The sequence below is a fragment of the Thamnophis elegans genome, chromosome 16 (assembly GCF_009769535.1).
Source record: "Thamnophis elegans isolate rThaEle1 chromosome 16, rThaEle1.pri, whole genome shotgun sequence".
NCBI classification, from domain to species: Eukaryota; Metazoa; Chordata; class Lepidosauria; order Squamata; family Colubridae; genus Thamnophis; species Thamnophis elegans.
In genome coordinates, this window is record NC_045556.1 from 30,841,546 (window position 1) to 30,861,589 (window position 20,044).

A 20,044-nucleotide genomic window follows, 5' to 3' on the forward strand; every position below is an offset into this window, starting at 1 on the left:
CCTCCTCCTCCTCCTCTTCTCCCAAAGGCGCTTCCTCAAAAGGCAACTGGATGTTCTTGTTTTGTTTTTTCTTTGAAAAACGTTTTGCTTCTCATCCAAGCAGGTTCTTCAGTTCTGAAGAACTGCAGCAGAACCAAAGAAGCTCCCTGGGTGAGAAGCGAAAGGCATTCAAGAAAAAACAAAACCAGAAAAGTCCAGTTGCCTTTTGAAAAAGCGCCTTTGGGACAACCATGACCTGGATGACGGAGAAGCTCCATAAGCATCTACAAGGCTTCCGCTTGTCTATGTGTGTTAGATTGACTTTTTGATAAAAGCAAAAGCTCCCCCTGCTGTTAGTCTGAATGAACTGCATGCTGCTGAGCTCTAAAACTGGAATTGTATCTATGATGCAAGAGATCATCACTGTTTGCATCTTCTATTACGGTTGGGGTTACTATTGTTGTACACGAAGCATCTTGAGAAAGTGGAGCATGAGAAGAGCAGCTCTGGAGAAAAATATTTAGCATTTTTATCCTGCTGTTTTTATGTTCATCCTATCCATCCTAGGGCAGGCTAAGTGTCTGATTGCATGGATGGCTAGATAGACAGATGCATGCATGGATGGATGGTTAGATGGATTAATGCATGTATGTATGTATATATGTATGGATAGATGGATGGATGCATGGATGCATGGATGGATGGGTAGATGAATGGATGGATGCATGGATTGATAGATGGATTAATGCATGGATTGATGGGTGGATGGATGTATAGATGAATGAAGGGATGCATGGGTGGATGGATGGGTGGGTGGGTGGATGATAGAAGGATGGATGGGTGGATGGATAGATGGGTGGATGGATGAATGGATGGATGGGTGGATGGATAGATGGGTGGATGGATGCATGCATGGATGGATGGGTGGGTGGATGGATGAGTGGATGGATGGATGCATGCATGCATACATGGATGGATGGATGGATGGGTGACTGGATAGATGGATGGATGATGGCTTTGCAATGGATTTTCTATGTTTTTTCCTCTTTTGGGGCGGTTGGGTCTTCCTATCTCCATTCCCCCATCTGGTCCAAGGGCATAACCATCAGCTTTCCTCTCCAATCAGATTCAAGATGGCCAGTGGCACCAGACTCTCTTTACCTTTCGGACGTACGATATCCAGCGGCTGCCCATTGTAGACATTTCTAACCTTCCGCCGAGCAAACCGGGGAAGGAATATTTCCTGGAGGTTGGGCCAGTGTGTTTCCTCTAGAAGTCAACATCCTTGGTGCTTCACCCTTTGGCTTCTTTCCAGAAGAGAGGCGGCGTCTTCAGCCGGGGGGGACTCTTGCCCACTTGGGCATCTGTAAACCCCGAGATTTGGGACTTCAGCACTGGGACCTCGTCAAATGAGAAGACTTTGCAGATCCATCCATTTCTCCATCTCAGCGCGGGGAGAAAAAGTTCAAAAAGAACCCCGGTGGACCTGAAGGAACTTCAGAGATGGCCAGTTGAAGTAGACATTCTCCACCCATTCTCAGCCAAAGGAGAGAGAGAGAGAAAGTTGCTTGCAAAAAACCCAAAATCTTCCGTGCAGTTTTTGGGTCGCCAAGCATAATATTCCGGAATCCAGGTCCCTTTTAAAAAAAAAAAAAAATCAAGCAGAGTTTTGCTGGACAAGACAAAGGAAGCAACTTGGAAAACCAACGTTGCCATCTTATGACGATAAGATTATTATTTTTTAAATCTGCTCACTGTTCTGGAACAGGAAGGATTTTGATGTGCAATATTAAACAGAGAGATGAGAAAGAGAAGAGAGAGAGAAATATATAGATATATATATATTATTTAAGGCAAAAAAGAAAAAAAACCTAAAGAAAAGCCAGGGAGATTCTTCTTCCTTTTGGAAATGAAAAAATCATCCCCTTCGACGCAGGGTGGTAAGGGGAGATATCCCCACCCACCCACCCACCGCAACCAAGTGGAAAGGGGTGAACAAACTTTGGTGCTACATTGTAGAAAGAGAAAACAAAAGAGAGGAAAAAAGAAAGAGAGAGAGAAAGAGAGGGACAGGCCTTTTCAATTTGATTCTACCTCTCACTGTGAAAATACTTGGTGCTCTTTTATTTTTTAAAGAAGTTGTAAATATATATATATATATATATATATATATGTATATGTATATGTATATGTATATGTATATGTATATGTATATATATACACCTATATAAATAAATATATATATATACCTGTATGTGTGTGCCAAGTTTAAGTAACAGAGGCTATAAAATTCAAAAAAAAAATGTGTGTGTTTTGGAGAATGTATGTGTTAGTTCACAGGGACGTGGTGGCTCAGTGGCTAAGGCGCTGAGCTTGTCGATCAGAAAGATCGGCAGTTTGGCGGTTCGAATCCTGAGCTCCGCGTGACAGAGTGACCTCCCATAACTTGTCCCAGCTTCTGCCAACCTAGCAGTTCGAAAGCAGGTAATAAATGCAAGTAGAAAAATAGGAACCACCTTTGGTGGGAAGGGAACAGCGTTCCGTGCATCTTCGGGAGTTGAGTCATGCCGGCCACATGACCACGGAGACGTCTTCGGACAGCGCTGGCTCTTCGGCTTTGAAACGGAGATGAGCACCGCCCCCCTAGAGGCGGGAACGACTAGCGCATATGTGCGAGGGGAACCTTGACCTTATGTGCTAGTCCAGCTTTTTAGTCCGGGCTGCAAGGAGATCCCGATGGGAGAAAGTTATTTTCCAAAGTAAACCGACGTGTCGTAGCTTTTCTATAAATAAGGGAGTCGGTTTTAGCATCAGCTTTGGGGTTTCTCCGTAGGATATAAGAAGAACCAGATCAAGAAGAAGAGAGGTATATTGGAATCGTCCGCGTTCATTTTGTCTTGGACCTTTTTTTTTTGTCTTGTTTGTGGTTGTCATCATTCTTGTTGCTGTTTCTCTGTTTTGGTGTGTTGCGTTCTGTAGAAAACTTCGTATCTGTAAATTTGGAACTGAAAAGGAAAAAAAAAAGGCAAAAGAAAACAGGAGATTTAATCGTATGGTAACTTGTTTCTTTCTTTCTATATAAAGAATGTCCTAATGATGGAAGAAAGGCCACTCTGTCCGTTGCTGACTTTTCCTGGTGTTTTGTCTTTGTAAGAAAAGAGAAATAAACGAGAGGTGTGGGGGGGGTTGGGGTTGGAAAGGGGGTGGGGGGGAATCCCGTTTCTGTTTCACTGAGCAAAAATGTAAAGTGAACTTTATCCTTCCTTCCTTCCAAGGCTCCCTCTTTTTTTTTTTTTAAAGGATTTTCTGTGTCAAATCCAAATCTTGCCGTTGAGTGAATTCCGAAGGTGCTTTTTCAGGAGGCAAATGGACTTCGTTTTTTCTTCTGAAGACGTTTTTTCTTCTCACCCAAGAAACTCCTTCAACTCTGACTGGATGATGGTGGGGAATGGAAGGATTGATGCTCCTTGCAGACAGCTGGTCCTTTGCATCCTTTTAGAGGGTCGTTGAGGCCACTTGGAGCCTTATCTGTGTCCTCAGGGTCACCTGAGTGGTGCAAATGGTTCCTGGAGTCTGCAATTTTTCCCTCTGGAAATCCATTCCAAGGGTGTCTGTTCTGACCCCCCTCGTCCTACACCAAAGCACGCCATGAGAAAGATACTTAGGGACTGGATGGGGGTTAACAAGCTTGTTCTCAATCCAGATAAGACCGAGTGGCTGCTGTGCTTCCCTCCTATTAATTGGCCAAGTGTTCCATCTCTCAGGCTGGGGGGTCAAACAGTACGCCCCTCAGACAGGGTTCGCAACTTGGAAGTCCTCCTGGACCCACAGCTGTCTTTTGAACACCATTTGTCAGCTGTGACCAGGGGGGCATTTGCCCAGGCTCGCCTGGTGCACCAGTTACATCCCTACCTGAACCGGGAGGCTCTCACAACAGTCACTCGCGCCCTTGTGACCTCTAGACTGGATTACTGCAACGTGCTCTACATGGGGCTGCCCTTGAAGAGTATTCGGCGACTTCAGCTTGTCCAGAATGCAGCCGCGCGAGCGATCGTGGGTGCACCTCGGTTCACCCACGTAACACCTATCCTCCGCGAGCTGCACTGGCTGCCTATTGGTCTCCGGATACGCTTCAAGGCGCTAGTCGTCACTTATAAAGCCCTTCATGGTATTGGATCTGGGTACTTGAGAGACCGCCTACTGCCAATTACCTCCACTAGACCAATTAGATCCCCCAGACTAGGCCTCCTCCGAATTCCATCAGCCAGCCAGTGTCGACTGGCGACTACCCGGAGGAGAGCCTTCTCTGTGGCTGCTCCGACCCTCTGGAACGAACTCCCCGTGGAGATTCGTACCCTCACCACCCTCCAGGCCTTCCGCATAGCCCTTAAAACCTGGCTGTTCCGACAGGCCTGGGGCTAAAGACTCACTGCCCCACTTCGAATGGTATGATTGTTGTGTTTTTAACTATGTATGGCTTTTTATGTTTTTTTTGTAATTCTGTTTGTTTTTCCCCTCCCTTTGAGTTGTGAGCCGCCCTGAGTCCCTTTAGGGAAAAGGGCGGCATACAAATAAATTAAAACTAAACTAAACTAAACTAAACTTCAAGGATTTATTAACACATAGACAAGACCTTGGCAGCAATCCAGCACAGTCCAGGCCTTGGCAGCAATCCAGCACAGACTAACCTTGGCAGTAATCCAGCCTGCCAAGCTAGCCACGAGAGTTCTCCCGCTCTAGTGAATACGTTGACTCCTGCAAAGGGCGTGTGCACAATCATTCCTTTTATAGTCTTGAGAGGAGCCTAATTACCACCAGCTGAGTGCAATTATCTCCTGTAACTGCGTAACTGTTCCTTAGACCTATTAGCTCTCCGTTGCCAGGCATCCAGGACGAACTCCCTTGTCTCCTCTCCACTGCTCCAATGCATGATGTCATGCATTGGCTCCTCCCCACTGGTCCAAGGCTCAGGCGCCTTCTGGTGGCCAATCAGCCTCTCTGGCCCTGCTCGGAGTTGGAACCCTGTCCAGGGTCCTCCACATCCTCCAGAGCCGACTCATAGGGCCCCTCGCTGTCAGAGTCTGGTGGCAGCTCCAACGGCTTCTGCTGGTCCACAACAGGTGTCCATCCCAAATTGTATAGCTAAACGTCTGTAGAGATTCTGAGTCATCCAGGTCAGTTGCAGACTATAGGAACCAGGAGCACTACTCAGGGGACTGTGAGATAAACCTCCAAGTGGCCTCAACGATCTTCTAAAAGGATGCAAATGACCAGCTGTCTGCAAGGAGTATAAATCCTTCCATTCTCCAACCACTCAGAGCTGAAGAAGCTTCTTGGATGAGAAGCGAAACATCTTCAAAATTATAGTAAAAAGTCCTGTTGCCTCTTGGAAAAAAGCACCTTTAGGACAACCATGTCCTGGATGGCTCAGAATCCCCATAGACAAACTGAGTGGATCCAGCATAAATATCCTTTCTCCAGTCTGGTGCACACCGTATAGGATTTCGGAATAGGAATCCAGCTTCTGGCATCCCCTGTAGAGTTTTTATTTGTTTATAGCCACAACACTTAGACTTATATATCACCTCATAGTGCTTGATAGCCCTCTCTAAGTGGTTTACAGAGTCAGCTTCTTTCCCCCAACAATCTGGGTCCTCAATTTACCCACCTCGGAAGGACGGAAGGCTGAATTGAGCTTGCACCTCGTGAGATTCGAACTGCCAAATTGCAAGCAGCTGGCAGTCAGCAGTGCATCTTAACTACTGCACCACCGTGGATAGAGAAAGATGATAGATAGATAGATAGATAGATAGATAGATAGATAGATAGATAGATAGATAGATAGATAGATAGATAGATGATAGAAAGATAGATGAGAAAGAAGATAGATGAGAGAGAGAGATACGCAGATAGATAGATAGATAGATAGATAGATAGATAGATGATAGATAGATAGATGATAGAAAGATAGATGAGAAAGAAGATAGATGAGAGAGAGAGATACGCAGATAGATAGATAGATAGATAGATAGATAGATAGATAGATAGATAGATAGATAGATATAGATGAGAGAGAAGATAGATGAGAGAAGATAGATAGATAGATAGATAGATAGATAGATAGATAGATAGATAGATAGATAGATAGATAGATAGATATAGATGATAGATAGATGAGAAAGAAGATAGATGAGAGAGTAGATAGATAGATAGATGAGAGAGACGATAGATGAGAGAGAAGATAGATAGATAGATAGATAGATAGATAGATAGATAGATAGATAGATAGATAGATGATAGATAGATAGATGATTGATAGATGAGAAAGAAGACAGATGAAAGAGAAGATAGGTAGATAGATAGATGATTGATAGATAGATGAGAAAGAAGATAGATGAGAGAGAAGATAGATAGATAGATAGATAGATAGATAGATAGATAGATAGAAGATAGATGAGAGAGTAGATAGACATAGATAGATGATAGATGAGAGAGAAGACAGATGAGAGAGAAGATAGATAGATAGATAGATAGATAGATAGATAGATAGATAGATAGATAGATAGAGACTTAGACTGATAGCAATAGCCCTTAGACATATACTGCTTCAAAGTGCTTTAAAGTCCTCTCTAAGCAGTTTACAGAGTCTGTAAACCGCTTTACATGATCTGCCTAATGACCGGATGAATGGCTGTGGCTAGGTGGTCATATGATGATGGGCGTGGCCAACTTAATGTCACTCACATCAAGGGGCACCTCGCCAGCCTCTACTCGCCCCTCCCCTCCCAGCCCCTCCTCACCTGCCTGGTCTCCTTAGGGCCCCAACAGGGAGCCGTTGCTGGAGCTGAGCAGCCCCCAGGAGAAAGAGTTGGCAAAACAGCTCAGTTCAAATTGGATCTGGCCGAGAAGGAGGCTCAGCGGAAGCACCTCACTGAGGACTAGGAGCATAGGCTTCCCAAGCAGAGGGAAGACTTACAGGAGTGCCTGCACCTGGAGGCTCAGCAGGCTGAGATGGTCGGCCAGTTCCAGGGCATGATGCCATCCCACTGGAACGAGGCCCTCCGGCTCTTCGCCAACAGTGGCTCTTCCCTCCAGCCTTCGCTCAAAGCCCCCCCACCAGGAGGCTGAAGGAGACCCCAAGTTGGAATTTCTGCCCCCACAAAAAGATCCCAAAGGGGGAGACTCTGCAGCAACACAAACGTTCATTGCACGTATCCGTCCCAGGGGCCGTAGTTTGAGGACCCCCGATTTAGTGCATTATAAAAAAATGCAAATCATTTTTCTGCAGCCCACCAAAATTTTCTCGCGGACCCCCAGTTGGTAACCGCTGGTCTAGGACCTTTTGCGAAACAGGCTCCCTGCTCAATCAAGATAATCAGAAGGGACCTGTTTCGAGATTGCCAGGTTGGAGAAATGTAGAGATGATGCTGTAGAAATGCTTCTGCACAATGTCAAATCTTCCTTCCCTTCCTTCTCCAGCATCATCCACACCTTCCTTCTGTAACCAGACAGTGGGACTCTAAAACCCCCTGCCCGTCCTGGTCTCCTTGGGTTCTTGCAAAGTGAGACAATGGGAAGGGAGGGGACAAATTCTCCAGAGGGGGAGGGGGAGGCATGGCGACAGCTGACACCCATGGGCAAACACCCAAATGCTCACCCAGGGGATTCTTTGCAAGTTCATGCCAAGATGTGACACAGCTCCGTTCCCGTGGCCAAGGCCAACACAATGGGTGGGCAGTGAAGGGGGGAATTAGTGAAGGGGGGGCTGGATTAGGATTTGAGCCGCTTCTGGGGAAACGAGGCTGTCCAGCTGGTGCTGAAAAGGCGAGCTTGAATTTGCATTAAGCGTTTATGCCCCACTGTGGGGAATGACCAGATCACCCATCCTCAGAATAACAGAGTTAGAAGGGACCTTGGAGGTCTTCTAGTCCAACCCCGTGCTTAGGCAGGAAACCCTACACCACTTCAGACAAATGGCTATCCAACATCTTCTTAAAGACTTCCAGTGTTGGGGCATTCACAACTTCTGGAGGGAAGTCTTTCCGCTGATTAATTGTTCTCACTGTCAAGAATTTTCTCCTTAGTTCTAAGTTGCTTCTCTCCTTGATTAGTTTCCACCCATTGCTTCTTGTCCTGCCCTCAGGTGCTTTGGAGAATAAATCAGAATAATAGAGTTGGTTCTTGACTTACGACCACAATTGAGCCCAACAACCTGGTTGCTAAGTGAGACATCTGTTCAGTGAATTTTGCCCCGCTTTTTAACGATCTCTCTTGCCACGGATGTTAAACGAATCACTGCAGTTGTTAAGTTACTAACACGGCGGCGAAAGCCCCCACGGACTTTGCTCATCAGATGGTCGCAAAGGGGAATCGCGTGGCCCTGAGACACCACGACCGTCGTAAACAGTGGCGGGTTTCAAAAAATTTTAGAACCTCTTCTGTAGGTGTGGCCTGCTTTGTGGGAGTGGCTTGCCGGCCATGTGACCAGGTGGGAGTGGTTTGCTGGCCATGTGATCAGATGGGAGTGGCTTGCCAGCCATGTGATCAAGTGGGAGTGGCTTGGCAGCCATGTGACTAAGTGAGCGTGGTCAACTTGTAAAATGTGGTGAAACTCACTTAACAACGCTCTTGCTTAGCAACCAAAATGTTGGCTCAGAAACTCTGACATTTGAAGCACTCATGTCTTAAAGCTGTCATGTTACAAGAGCCTTGCACCCCTAACCCTTTAGAAAAAAAACAACCCCAGGGGTGTTCAAACTTGACAGCTTTAAGACTTGTGGACTTCAACTCCCAGAATTCCTCCTCCAGTCATGTTGGCTCAGGAACTCTGGCATTGAAGTGTGCAAGTCTTAAAGCTGTCAAGTTACAAGAGCCTTGCACCCCTCACCCTTTAGAAAACAAAAACCCCAGGGGTGTTCAAAGTTGACAGCTTTAAGACTTGTGGACTTCAACACCCAGAATTCCTCCTCTTGCACTTCATCTTGATGATGTATGGACGGGCAGGGGGAGGGAGCTGGAACCGGTTCTAAACGGCACTGTAGATTTCTGGAACCTCTTCTATAGAAGAGGTTAGAACTGGCAGGAACTCACCCCTGATCGTAAATGTGTCTGTTGCCAAGCCTCTGAATTTGGATCACACGGTCAGAGGAATACTGTAACGCTCATAAGTGTAAGAAATAATCACAAGTCACTTTTTTCCCCAGTGCTGTTGTAACTTTCAATGGTCACTAAACAGTCACTAACTGTTGTAAGTCGAGGACTACCCGTATTGTAATTTACTTGTGTAGAAAGTCTACAATACTTTCTTATCTAACAAAATCATCCCAAAGGTTATCTTTGATCCGTCCAGAACTGCAATGGTCATTAAGTGTGAAAAATGGTTGTTAAGTCATTCCCCCCCTCCCCCAATGTTATCGTAACTCTGAACGGTCCCGGAAGGACCAGTTGTAAGACCAGGACTATCTATAAGAAGAATGCAGAATGAGAAAGACTGGTATTTGGTAAAGATTCTTGTTCTGTAGAGATTTAGAACAAGAGAGAAAGAATAACAGTAGTAACTGGGGGAGGGATCTTGGAGTCCTAGTGGACAACCATTTAAATAGGAGCCAGCCGTGTGCAGCAGCTGCCAAAAAAGCCAACACAGTTCTAGGCTGCATCAACAGAGGGAGAGAATCAAGATCACATGAAGGGTTAATGCCACTTTATAAGGCTTTGATAAGGCCACACTTGGAATACTGCATTCAGTTTTGGTCGCCATGATGTAAAAAAGATGTTGAGACAGTTTAGAAAGAGTGCAGAGAAGAACAACAAAGAGGATTAGGGGACTGGAGGCTAAAACATATGAAGAACGGTTGCAGGAACTGGATATGTCTAGTTTAATGAAAAGAAGGACTAGAGGAGACATGATAGCAGTGTTCTGATAACTCAGGGGTTGCCACAAAGAAGAGGGAATCAAGCTATTCTCCAAAGCATCTGAGGGTAGGGCAAAAAGCAATGGGTGGAAACTAATCAAGGAGAGAAGCAACTTAGAACTAAGGAGAAATATCCTGACAGCTATAACAATTAACCAGTGGAACAGCTTCCCTCCAGAAGTTGTGAATGCTCCAACACTGGAAGTTTTTAAGAAAATGTTGGATAACCATTTGCTGAAGTGGTGTAGGGTTTCCTGCCTAAGCAGAAGAGTGGACTAGAAAACCTCCAAGGTCGCTTCCAGCTCATTCTGTTCTGTTCTGTTCTGTTCTGTTCTGTTCTGTTCTATTCTATTCTATTCTACTCTACTCTACTCTACTCTATTCTACTCTACTTCTATTGTACTCTACCCTATTCCTACCCTACCCTAACTCTGCTCTCTCTATCCTGTTCCTGTTCCTGTTCTATTCTGTTCTATTCTGCTCTATTCTGTTCTATTCTATTCTATTCTATTCTATTCTATTATTTAAGAACGAGTGAGCCCCTTGGTGGTCTTTCAGAGAGCAACCTATTTCTTTGACCCCTTGAACTAGATGGAAGTTCAGTCTCTCTTCACTGGCGGAGACGAAGATAGAAGTGGGGCCAAGGATCGGGCTGAATGAGACCCGAAGGACTTTGGTTGCCAAACAGTAAATCAGCAGCTATATAGGAGACTCCTGAAAAACCAGAGGGGAGTTGATAAATGGGTATTTCTGGAAAGAAAGGAGCTTTTGATTTAGCGGCACGGAAGCACAAAGGAAGAACAGGGAACAAGCCAAATTGCTTGCAAGAGAATTCGAGGAAAGGTTTATTTCTTGCAGTTTTCCCCCCCTCCGTTGATTTTCCTCCCCACGTCTTAATTTTTTTTTTAATGTGTGGCCGGTAGCTCTCACCAGGGGGCAATAAAAGCCTGAGTTAAAAACTCAGCCGTATATATTATGCATTTATATTTGTCATTCCCGCAAGGCATTTCTCCAGCTGCTGCTTTTCTTAGCTTTGTGTGTTGCTGGTATTTTTTTCCCCCCCCGTTCTTCAATGTGTATTTCAAGCTGAAATCCTGTTCATTTAGGAGTAAGGCCCTTTAATCCATCTCAGAGGGTCTTACCTATGAGTAGATGTATTTTCTGTCATCGTTTCCAAAGTACTGGATTGTATGAATGCACCTCTGGCATCTGACGTTAGTTGTAAGAGTTGGTCAAGTTAGATTTTTTGAATAGACTCGATCTGGGATAGAAATAGAAATAGAAGAGAGAAAATAGAAGAGAAAATAGAAGAGAAGAGAGAAAATAGAAGAGAAATAGAAATAAAAAAGAAGAAAATAGAAGAGAAGAGAGAAAAGAGAAGAGAAGAGAAAATAGAAGAGAAATAGAAGAGAAGAGAGGAAATAGAAATAGAAGAAAAGAGAATAGAGACAATAGAAGAGAAATAGAAAAGAAAAGAGAAAAATAGAAGAGAAATAGAAAATAGAAATAGGAGAAGAGAGAAAATAGAAGAGAAATAGAAATAAAAGAGAAGAAAATAGATGAGAAATAAAAGAGAAGAGAGAAAAGAGAATGGAAGAGAAAATAGAAGAGAAATAGAAGAGAGGAAATAGAAATAGAAGAAAATAGAAGAGAGAAAATAGAAAAGAAAATAGAGAAAATAGAAGAGAAATAGAAGAGAAAATAGAAGAGAAATAGAAGAGAGGGAATAGAAATAGAAGAAAATAGAAGAGAGAAAATAGAAAAGAAAATAGAGAAAATAGAAGAGAAATATAAAATAGAAGAGAAATAGAAGAGAAAATAGAAGAGAAATAAAATAGAAATAGAAGAGAGAAAAAGAGAAAATAGAATAGAAATGAAATAGAACAGAGTAGAATAGAATGACTATTGTTGGTTTGAATATACACTAATTGGCATACATTAAAAATGAAATGTTGTTGCCTACAGCTCTGAAAGGGTCACCACCTCCAATTTTACATTACATCAACTTGACAAGATACACAAACATGAAAAGACTCGTCTTACTCCCCCTGAAAACAAACTCATCATTTGTGCATCACACACACACACACACACCGAAAAATCTATTCCTATTTCTTTAAAAATCTCGTGATATCTCAGAAGAACAATATGCCACCTAAAAACTGGAGATCTGCTTTGGCTCCCAGCTTTGGGGAAGAGGGAAGGAGAGGGAGCACGAGAACAAGGGAGGAGAAGGAAAGGGAGGAGCAGGAAAAAGAAGGCTAGGAAGAGGGAAAAGAAGAAAGGGGAGAAGAAGCAGAGGGAGAAGGAGGAGGTGAAAACAAAAAGGGAGGAGAAGGGAAAAGGAGAAAAAGAGGGAGGAGAAGGGGAGGAAAAAGGCAGAGGAGGAAGGAGAAAGAAAAAGGAGGAGCAAAGAGACAGGGAGGAAGAGGAGAAGAAAAAAGGATAGGAGAAGGAAGAGAAGAAAAGGAAGAAAGGAGAAAAAAGGGTGAAGAAGGGAAAGGAGATGAAAAGACAGAGATTGATAATGAGAAAGAAAGGAAGAGGAGAAAGGAGGAGAAAAGGGAGAGGGAGGAAGAGGAGAAGAAAAGGTAGAAGTGAAGGAAGAATAGAAAAGGAAGAAAGAAAAGGGAAGGAAGAAGAAGGGAAAGGAGATAAAAAGAGGGAGAAGGAGAAGATGGATAATGAGAAAGATGAGGAGGAAGGACGAGGAAAGGGGGAGAGAGGAAGAGGAGAAGAAAAAGTAGGAGAAGATAAGGGAGAGTAGAAAAGGAAGAAAGAGGAGAAGAAAAGGGAGAAAGAAGAGTGAGAGGAAGGGAAAGGAGATGAAAAGAGGGAGAAGGAGGAGATGGATAATGAGAAAGAGGAGGAGGAGGAAGAGGAGAGGGGAACTATTGCCATTGCCTGGAAAAAGATTTCCATCCAAACTTGGGGGAGAAATAAATATTCCTTTCCTTCATTCTTAACTCAAAACGCCAAGGAGCCATATTATTTTCATTTTTTCCTAAAGTACCCTGAGACTACAACTCCCATGATCCTTGGTGAACCCTGGTCACGCTGGCCAGGTCTGATAGGAACACTAATCCAAAGCCTTGGCGGGGGAGGGACACAACCCCCGTGGGCAATGACATGCCCACGCAATTAATTTCCCCAGTTTTACTTACCCCGATAACTTTAAGGAAGCCGGATTCAATGCCCATCTCAAGATTTTAATGCCTGTTGTTACAACCAGCCTTGAAACACCCCAAACCTCAACTAGGCTGAGATAAATCCCAGTTTTGAAGGATTTGCCACTGGCCAATCTATGCCAGGGACATGGTGGCTCAGTGGCTAAGATGCCGAGCTTGTCGATCAGAAAGATTGGCAGTATGGTGGTTCGAATCCCTAGTGCCGCGTAATGGAGTGAGCTCCCATGACTTGTCCCAGCTTCTGCCAACCTAGCACGTTTCGCAATGAAAGCACGTTAAAAAAGTAGAAAAATAGGAACCACCTTTGGTGGGGAGGGAACAGCGTTCCGTGCACCTTCGGGGTTGAGTCATGCCGGCCACATGACTACAGAGACATCTTTGGACAGCGCTGGCTCTTCAGCTTTGAAACGGAGATGAGCAGTCAGGAACGACTAGCACAAATGTGCGAGGGGAACCTTTAGCTTTAATCTATGCCATGCATGTCCAGAAATTTGAAGCTTGAGCTGGAATGCAGCAGAGAGAGAGAGAGAGAAAGAGAGAGAGAGAAAGAGAAGAAAAAAAATTGAATTAATCCAAGGCAAAATGTACTTCTGAAATTCCCCACTGTTTGAGTAATGTTCAGTTTGCATGCAACCTTAATTATAGCTCTCTGGCACGCAGCAAAAGAGAACCGTTTTGCTGGCCTCCTAAAGTGATAGTTAGGTTTCTCAATGATGGGAATGCAGAGACTTGCTTGTTTCTCTTCTTGTAAAGGAGAGCAGATGATCCCTGCATTAGTCTAAATTTAGGCCAGGCAGTTCTGCAAATTTGCAAGGAAGCGATTTGGAAATGTCTAATGTATACATACATACATACATACATACATACATACATACATACATACATACATACATACATTCATATGTTGTATTTGTGCTGATAAATAAATAAAGGGAGACTAGTATAGATCTATTTCAAACTATTTAGCTCTCATCAGCTAGCCATACCCTTACTGGGATTTGAACCTGTGCTGTATTACATATTAGGCAGTTGTGTTAGCCACTAAGCCACAGGCTCTCCTCCTTTATCAGCTAAGCCAGGGAAATGGGTATGTATTGTGTCACAATCCCTGGTATGCCCAAATATGGGAGGAAGCATACTGCTTCCTTTATATATATAAAGACATTTTTTCCCCTTTCATGACGAACCTCAAGAAATTTGTTTTGCATGGGGCTGTTTTCTCTGACTTGGGGGCCAGTCTCAGCGGTGGGATTCAGCCAGTTCGCACCTGTTCAGGAAAACTGGTTGTTAACTTTCTAAGCAGTTCGTAGAACCAGTTGTTGGAAGAAATCTCCTTTTGTTTTTTCCCACTTTACAGGGCTAATCCTGTAAGGAAGGCAGGAAGGAAACATCCTGGTGTTGTTTCTAGCCTCATCTTTGTTGCCCTGCTTACAGAAACTGCCTCTCCGGTTAACCCTGATTCCATTGTAACAGCTAAAACCAAGTGTCCATCGGCGTGAGTGATGTTGAGTCGACCACGCCCTCCCAGTCACATGACCACCAAGCCCCACCCACCCAGTTGGTCATTAGGGCAGAGAACCGGTTGTTAAATTATTTGAATCCCACCACTGGCCAGTCTTTATTTGCCAAAATTCTCCTCTGGACCCTCCACCATCTGAAAAGAGGGCTTCCAGCAGGAAAAATAAACATATTGCATGAGGGAAAACATCTTTTTCTTCCTCTTCTCCCAAAGGTGCTTTTTTTTTTTTTAAAGGACTTTGTGGGGTTTTTTTCCTTTGAAAAAAAAATTTAGTTCTTCTCTGAAGAACTAAAGCAGAACCCGAAGAAGCTTCTCGGATGAGAAGCGAAACCTTTTCAGAGGGAAAAAAACTAATCAAGAAAGCCCAGTTGTCTTTTTTTTCGGGGGGGGGAGCATATTTGGAACAACCCTGACACGGGTCATATTAAGCCGGTTTTGACCGCTTCGCCTCTAACCGGTAGTGGAAATTGTGGGTGGCTCGCCCACCCACCCCGAGTCTATGCAGTCCCACGTTTCCGAGGCGAACCAGCGGTAACAAAATGTGAAAACCAACGCTGAACCCCAGCTTGGATGATTGAGAAGCTCCAGAGACGTGTTGCTGGGATAAATTTCCACCCTGTAGAAAGGACACTTGAAATCCTTCTAGGGAACTGAGGGTATGAATGTGGCGCATTGTGTAATGTGGTCCAATCCCCACATTAATTGGATGGAAAAGGGGAAGGCAGGCGAGACGCAACCCCCATCTCCGAGGCTTTGTAATTTGAGGCTTAACCTTGCCTTAGATCTCTTAAGACCAACCATTAAGAGGCCCTGGCAAATTGTAAATGTGAGGCGTGGTGGGCTGTCCGCACAAGCTAGGTTGCAAATGGGATCGTGGTCGAAGCAGCTAGCTAGGATGTTATTTCTCTCCTGCCTTGATATAATCTAACACAGTGTTTCTCAACCTTGGCGACTTGAAGTCCTGTGGACCTCAACTCCCAGAATCCCCCAGCCAGCACAGCTGGCTGGGGAATCCTGGAAGTTGAAGTCCACAGGACTTCAAGTCGCCAAGGTTGAGAAACACTGACCTAACATATAACTTGGACAGGGGTGGACTGCAGGGGCTTCGAGATAACCTCTAGCTAAGATTCTGTCCAGTTTGGAGAACCCCCAAATTCCACCCCTGGCTGGCCCCACCCACCCCTCCTCTCCCAGCAGCCCATTTTGAAGGCAGGTAAGTGCAGAGTGCACGTGGAGTCTCAGGGAGAGCCAAAAACAGGCCTGTTTCTAGCCTCCCGAGGGTCTCTGGAGCCTGGGGAGGCCATTTTCGCCCTCCCGGAGGCGCGAGAAAAACCTCTGGAGCCTGGGGAGGGCAAAAAAGCCCCCCCCCACCATGGTGAGAAGGCCGACTAGGCCACGCCCACCATGGCCATTCCCACTCAGCAACTGGCGAGAGAACCCCTTGCTAAAATTTTTGAAGCCCACCCCTGGGCATGGAAGCTTCCCACAAGGGGGGTCTATGAAAATTAGGGCCAACTTACCACCGTCAAATTTCCCATGGCCGACTCACCACGGCTAACCCACCGAAAGCCAACTTGCCACGGCCAACCCGTTGCAGGATAACTCACTTTGCCATCTCGCCCAGGACAAAGATATTATACGAATGTCAAGGAAACGGTGGGATGGACTCATTCAGAGGAAGGATGCCAAAGGAGGGACACAGAATGAAATGTGAATGGCAAACGATTTTGTAATTCATTTCAAATATTTGAATAGAATTATTAAATTGTCCGAAAGAAGCTGTCTCACGGTGAGTTGGCTGTACTGAGTTGCCCTGCAGAGTAAGTTGGCGTTGATGAGTTGGCCACAGCAAGTTGGCTGGAGCAAGTTGTCCGATTCTCCCCCCCCCCCCACAAGTGTGAGCCTCTGGATGTATCAAATGAGAATTTCCGGAGACCCCCTAAAGCAGGGGTCCACAATCTATGGGGTCCCCCTAAAGTAGGGGTCTATAACTGTGGGCCTCAGTCCACTACTGGGGCGCAGCCTATTGTTCTGACTCAACAGTGTGAAGCAAACTCCTGGCCCAGGACAAAACCCGCTTTTATTCATTGACTGTGAGTTCTACTCCTTCACCTCCAGCAAAGTCTTTCCAGGGAGGATTTACAGTCACAGACCTTATCTGGCTTGGAGAGCTGCCAGGTCGAGATCTGCAAAACCTGGCAAGGAGTCTCGGAGAGTCACGAACCAATGAAGCAAACTAATGGTCTCCTGCAAACTCCACTCCCCTTTGGCTCCTCTTTTATTTCCTCTGGGAGGGGCCATTCATCATCCACCTGTGGCCTTCCTCCCGATTCGGCCCCTGTTCTTTAGCTGTTCCCTTCGTCTGGCAACTCTGTGCATGGACACACTGGGAACAGCCTCCAGCTGTTCCTCTGATTCACTGACTCTGAAGGCAGCTGATAACTGGCATACAGCCCTGGCCCTCTCTCTGCCTCCAACACAGAGCCCTCATCAGAGCCTTCCCCAGACTCCAGGACTGGGCCATATTTCTCCCCAACCTCCTCACTGTCCGACTCTGCTGCCAGCTCCACTGGTGGGCCACCACACCTATTGGCCACCGGGTTGTGGGTAGTTGGCAGTATGTGCGCCCGTACACACACTCACAGGCCCACTCCTGTGTCACCACGACCATCTCGGGCTCTCAGGGCCCCACTCGTATGTGCCTGCCCCCCACACAAAACCATCCCCCCCTTTCCCCCCTCCCCTGCCTTTGGGTCACCAACCTGGAAAGGTTGAGGAATTCTGACCTAATGGAGGTGAGAATTGGGGGGGAGGCACCCAGTTGGGGAAGGACGGAGTTCAATCAAAGGGGGCTGGCTGCAGCCGTGTTGTTATTGTTTCCTTCTTGGGAAGTGGAGGCCCATGACACGTAGTCCTCAACATATGGCCGTTTGTTTAGTGCAGGGGTCAGCAAACTTAAAACCCCCAAAGAGCCACAGTCCTAACCGGAAGCCCCCCCATTCAATTGTGGAGCCCATCAGAAAAACCTACCCTTTGCCATAGAGTCTCTTCCTGGCGTGCTGTGATTCTCCCCCCTCCCACAACCAGAAGTTCTTCTCAAAACTATGGCACCAACTAGTGACAGGAAGCTACAGCAGAGGGATAAAAGGGCCGCATGCGGCTCCGGAGCCGCAAGTTGCTGATGCCTGGTTTAATGACCAAAGTTGCAACAGGACTGGAGAAAGGGACCTACGACCAGTTTTTCACACTTAATGTCCGTTGCAGCATCCCTCATGAGGCCTCCATTCCAGATAGGTGGGGGAGCCCTAGATTAGAGGGTGATTTAAAACAGGCCGCCTTTACGCCACACCCAGCTGAGTGCTCCTCCCTGCTGTTTAACCCGACATTATCAAAATTGGCCTCTGCCCGAGGCTGGGTGTTCCCTTGTACGGGTGGAGAATAAAAGAGGAGCTGGCATTGCACATTTGTTTACCCATCATGGGCATTTCCTCCTTGCCCTGCCAGCCAGATTCTCCAAGCCGGCTCTGCCATTAACTGCCGGAAGCGACTGCGTTGTTACCTTTGGCCTTCAAAAGTTGGCAAGGGAAGGTGAGATCACCATGCCCCACCCAGCTGCACATCAAAGCCAGGTCTCTCTTCTTTTAATAGACAGTTGGGCACACCTGGGCATTGCAGCCAGGGAGGTTTGCTTGGCAGCTCTCCTGGGTCGGATGACCAATGGGTGCATCACCACTTGGCGATGAAAGGAATGGGAACCGAGAGACGAAATTGGGGCATCTCCATGCCACCGAGCCTCTCTCTCCCGCTTCAGGAGACAAACAAGGCCTCTTTTTCCCCCACCAGCAAAGTTATTTTGAGAAGAAAAGCGGGGTGAAATTAGCTTAAAATAAATAAAATAAGAGGAGTTGGTTGAAAAGCCCAGCTAATAATTCACAGGGGTTAAGCGAGGACCAGGAGAGGACAAACGATTTCCATCTGCCAGGCTCTCTATTTCAGTCTGTGTATTCCTCAGCAGCTTTCATTCATTAGGACATTCTCTGAAGAACACCCTGTTCCCCCCACCCCCAATCTCTGGTCTCGTGTATGTTGGGTGCTAAGAGTCCCGACGATGCTCAGTTATCCCTTAGACATCCCAGCAAAGGTGTGTGGAGGAACTAACATTCTGGGTTTCTCTTGATGGCCCACCGACCTTCAAGATATGGCTTCCCAACAGGAGAGGACCAAGTGCGATGGGGACACACAGGTGGTCCATCCGGCATGTTGAGCTAGCCATCTCTTGCCAAACTTTCTTGGTGTCAGCCACAAACACCTTTGGGGAATCTACCCTGGAGAGAGGGGGAGGGAGAGAGAGAGAGGAAGAGGGAGAGAGAGGGAGGGAGGACTGAGAGGGAGATGGGGAGGGGAGGGAGGGAAAGGGAGAGGATGAGACAGGGAAAGGGGGAGAGAGGCAGAGAGAAAAGGAGAGAGTGAAAGGGGGAGAGAGGGGAAGGGAGAGAGAGGGAGGGAAAGGGGGAGAGGGAGGGAGAGAGTGAGAAAGGGAGAGGGGAGAGAGAGAGGAAGAGAGGGAGGGAAGGAGAGAGGGAAAGGGAGAGAAAGCGAGAGAAAGGGGTAAAGGGAGGGAAGGGAAGAGGGAAAGAGGAAGTGATAAAGGGGGAGGGGAGAGAGAGAGGAAGAGGGAGGGAAAGCAAGAAAGAGGGAGCGAGAGAGAGGGAGGGGAGAGAAGGAGGAAGAGAGGGAGGGAAGAAGAGAGGAAAAGGGAGAGAGCGAGGAAGAAAGACTCCTAAAGAAGGAGCGGGGGTGGGGAATAGCAGCGCTTTAGGCCAAGCCAACTCCCTGCCAGAGGTGCAGGTTGCCGCCGCTTTGAGCTCAACTCCGCTTCTCTCCCTCCGGATCGCAACCGAAGCGACGCCGGGACTGGAGGCGGGGAGGGCAGAGGTGTGTGTGTGTGCGTGTGCGTGTGTGTTTGTGTGGAAGGGCCCGATCCTCCTTTGTTCGCTGCTGCGGCCGCCGCCGCCGAGCCGAGCATCTCCTGGTCGCTGGGGAAACGCGGCAGCCCCTCCCTCGCCTTCCAGCTGTCGGGGATCCGGGGAGAGGCGGGTCTTCCAACCCTGGCAGCGCTTGTGCCCATTGGCCGGCCGGGCCCCCCCGAGGAGCCCAGTCGGGCCGCTCACGTGGCCCAGCCGCCTCCCCATTGGCTGCCTCGCCAGCCCGTTTGCCCTCCCTCCTTTCTCTCTCTCTCTCCCTCTCTCTCGCTCTCGCACTCCTCCTTTCCCCCCCTGCTCCTTTCTCTCGCTTCCTCGGCGCTGCCTGGCTGGGCGAGGCGGGGAGAGGGAGAGAGGCGGCCCGCTCGAGCCTCATTGTTAGCAAATTGGGGAAGGGGGCGGCCGGGCGACGGGGGGTAGTGGAAATCGAGGGGAAGGGTCGCGCGCTTCTGCCAAAGGAGGGGG

At 46.8% G+C, this 20,044-nt stretch overlaps 1 protein-coding gene across 1 annotated transcript in view; it reads left to right on the top strand.

Moving 5' to 3' along the window:
• The window catches only part of COL27A1 (collagen type XXVII alpha 1 chain), a 196,993-nt gene extending 194,850 nt beyond the window's left edge, over positions 1-2,143 (top strand). Inside the window, exon 66 of the mRNA XM_032233211.1 lies at positions 1,106-2,143. Within this exon, the coding sequence (XP_032089102.1) occupies positions 1,106-1,252 (147 nt within the window). The 3' untranslated portion in view covers positions 1,253-2,143. The remainder of the gene's footprint in view (positions 1-1,105) is intronic.
• The last annotated feature ends 17,901 nt before the right edge of the window (positions 2,144-20,044 follow it).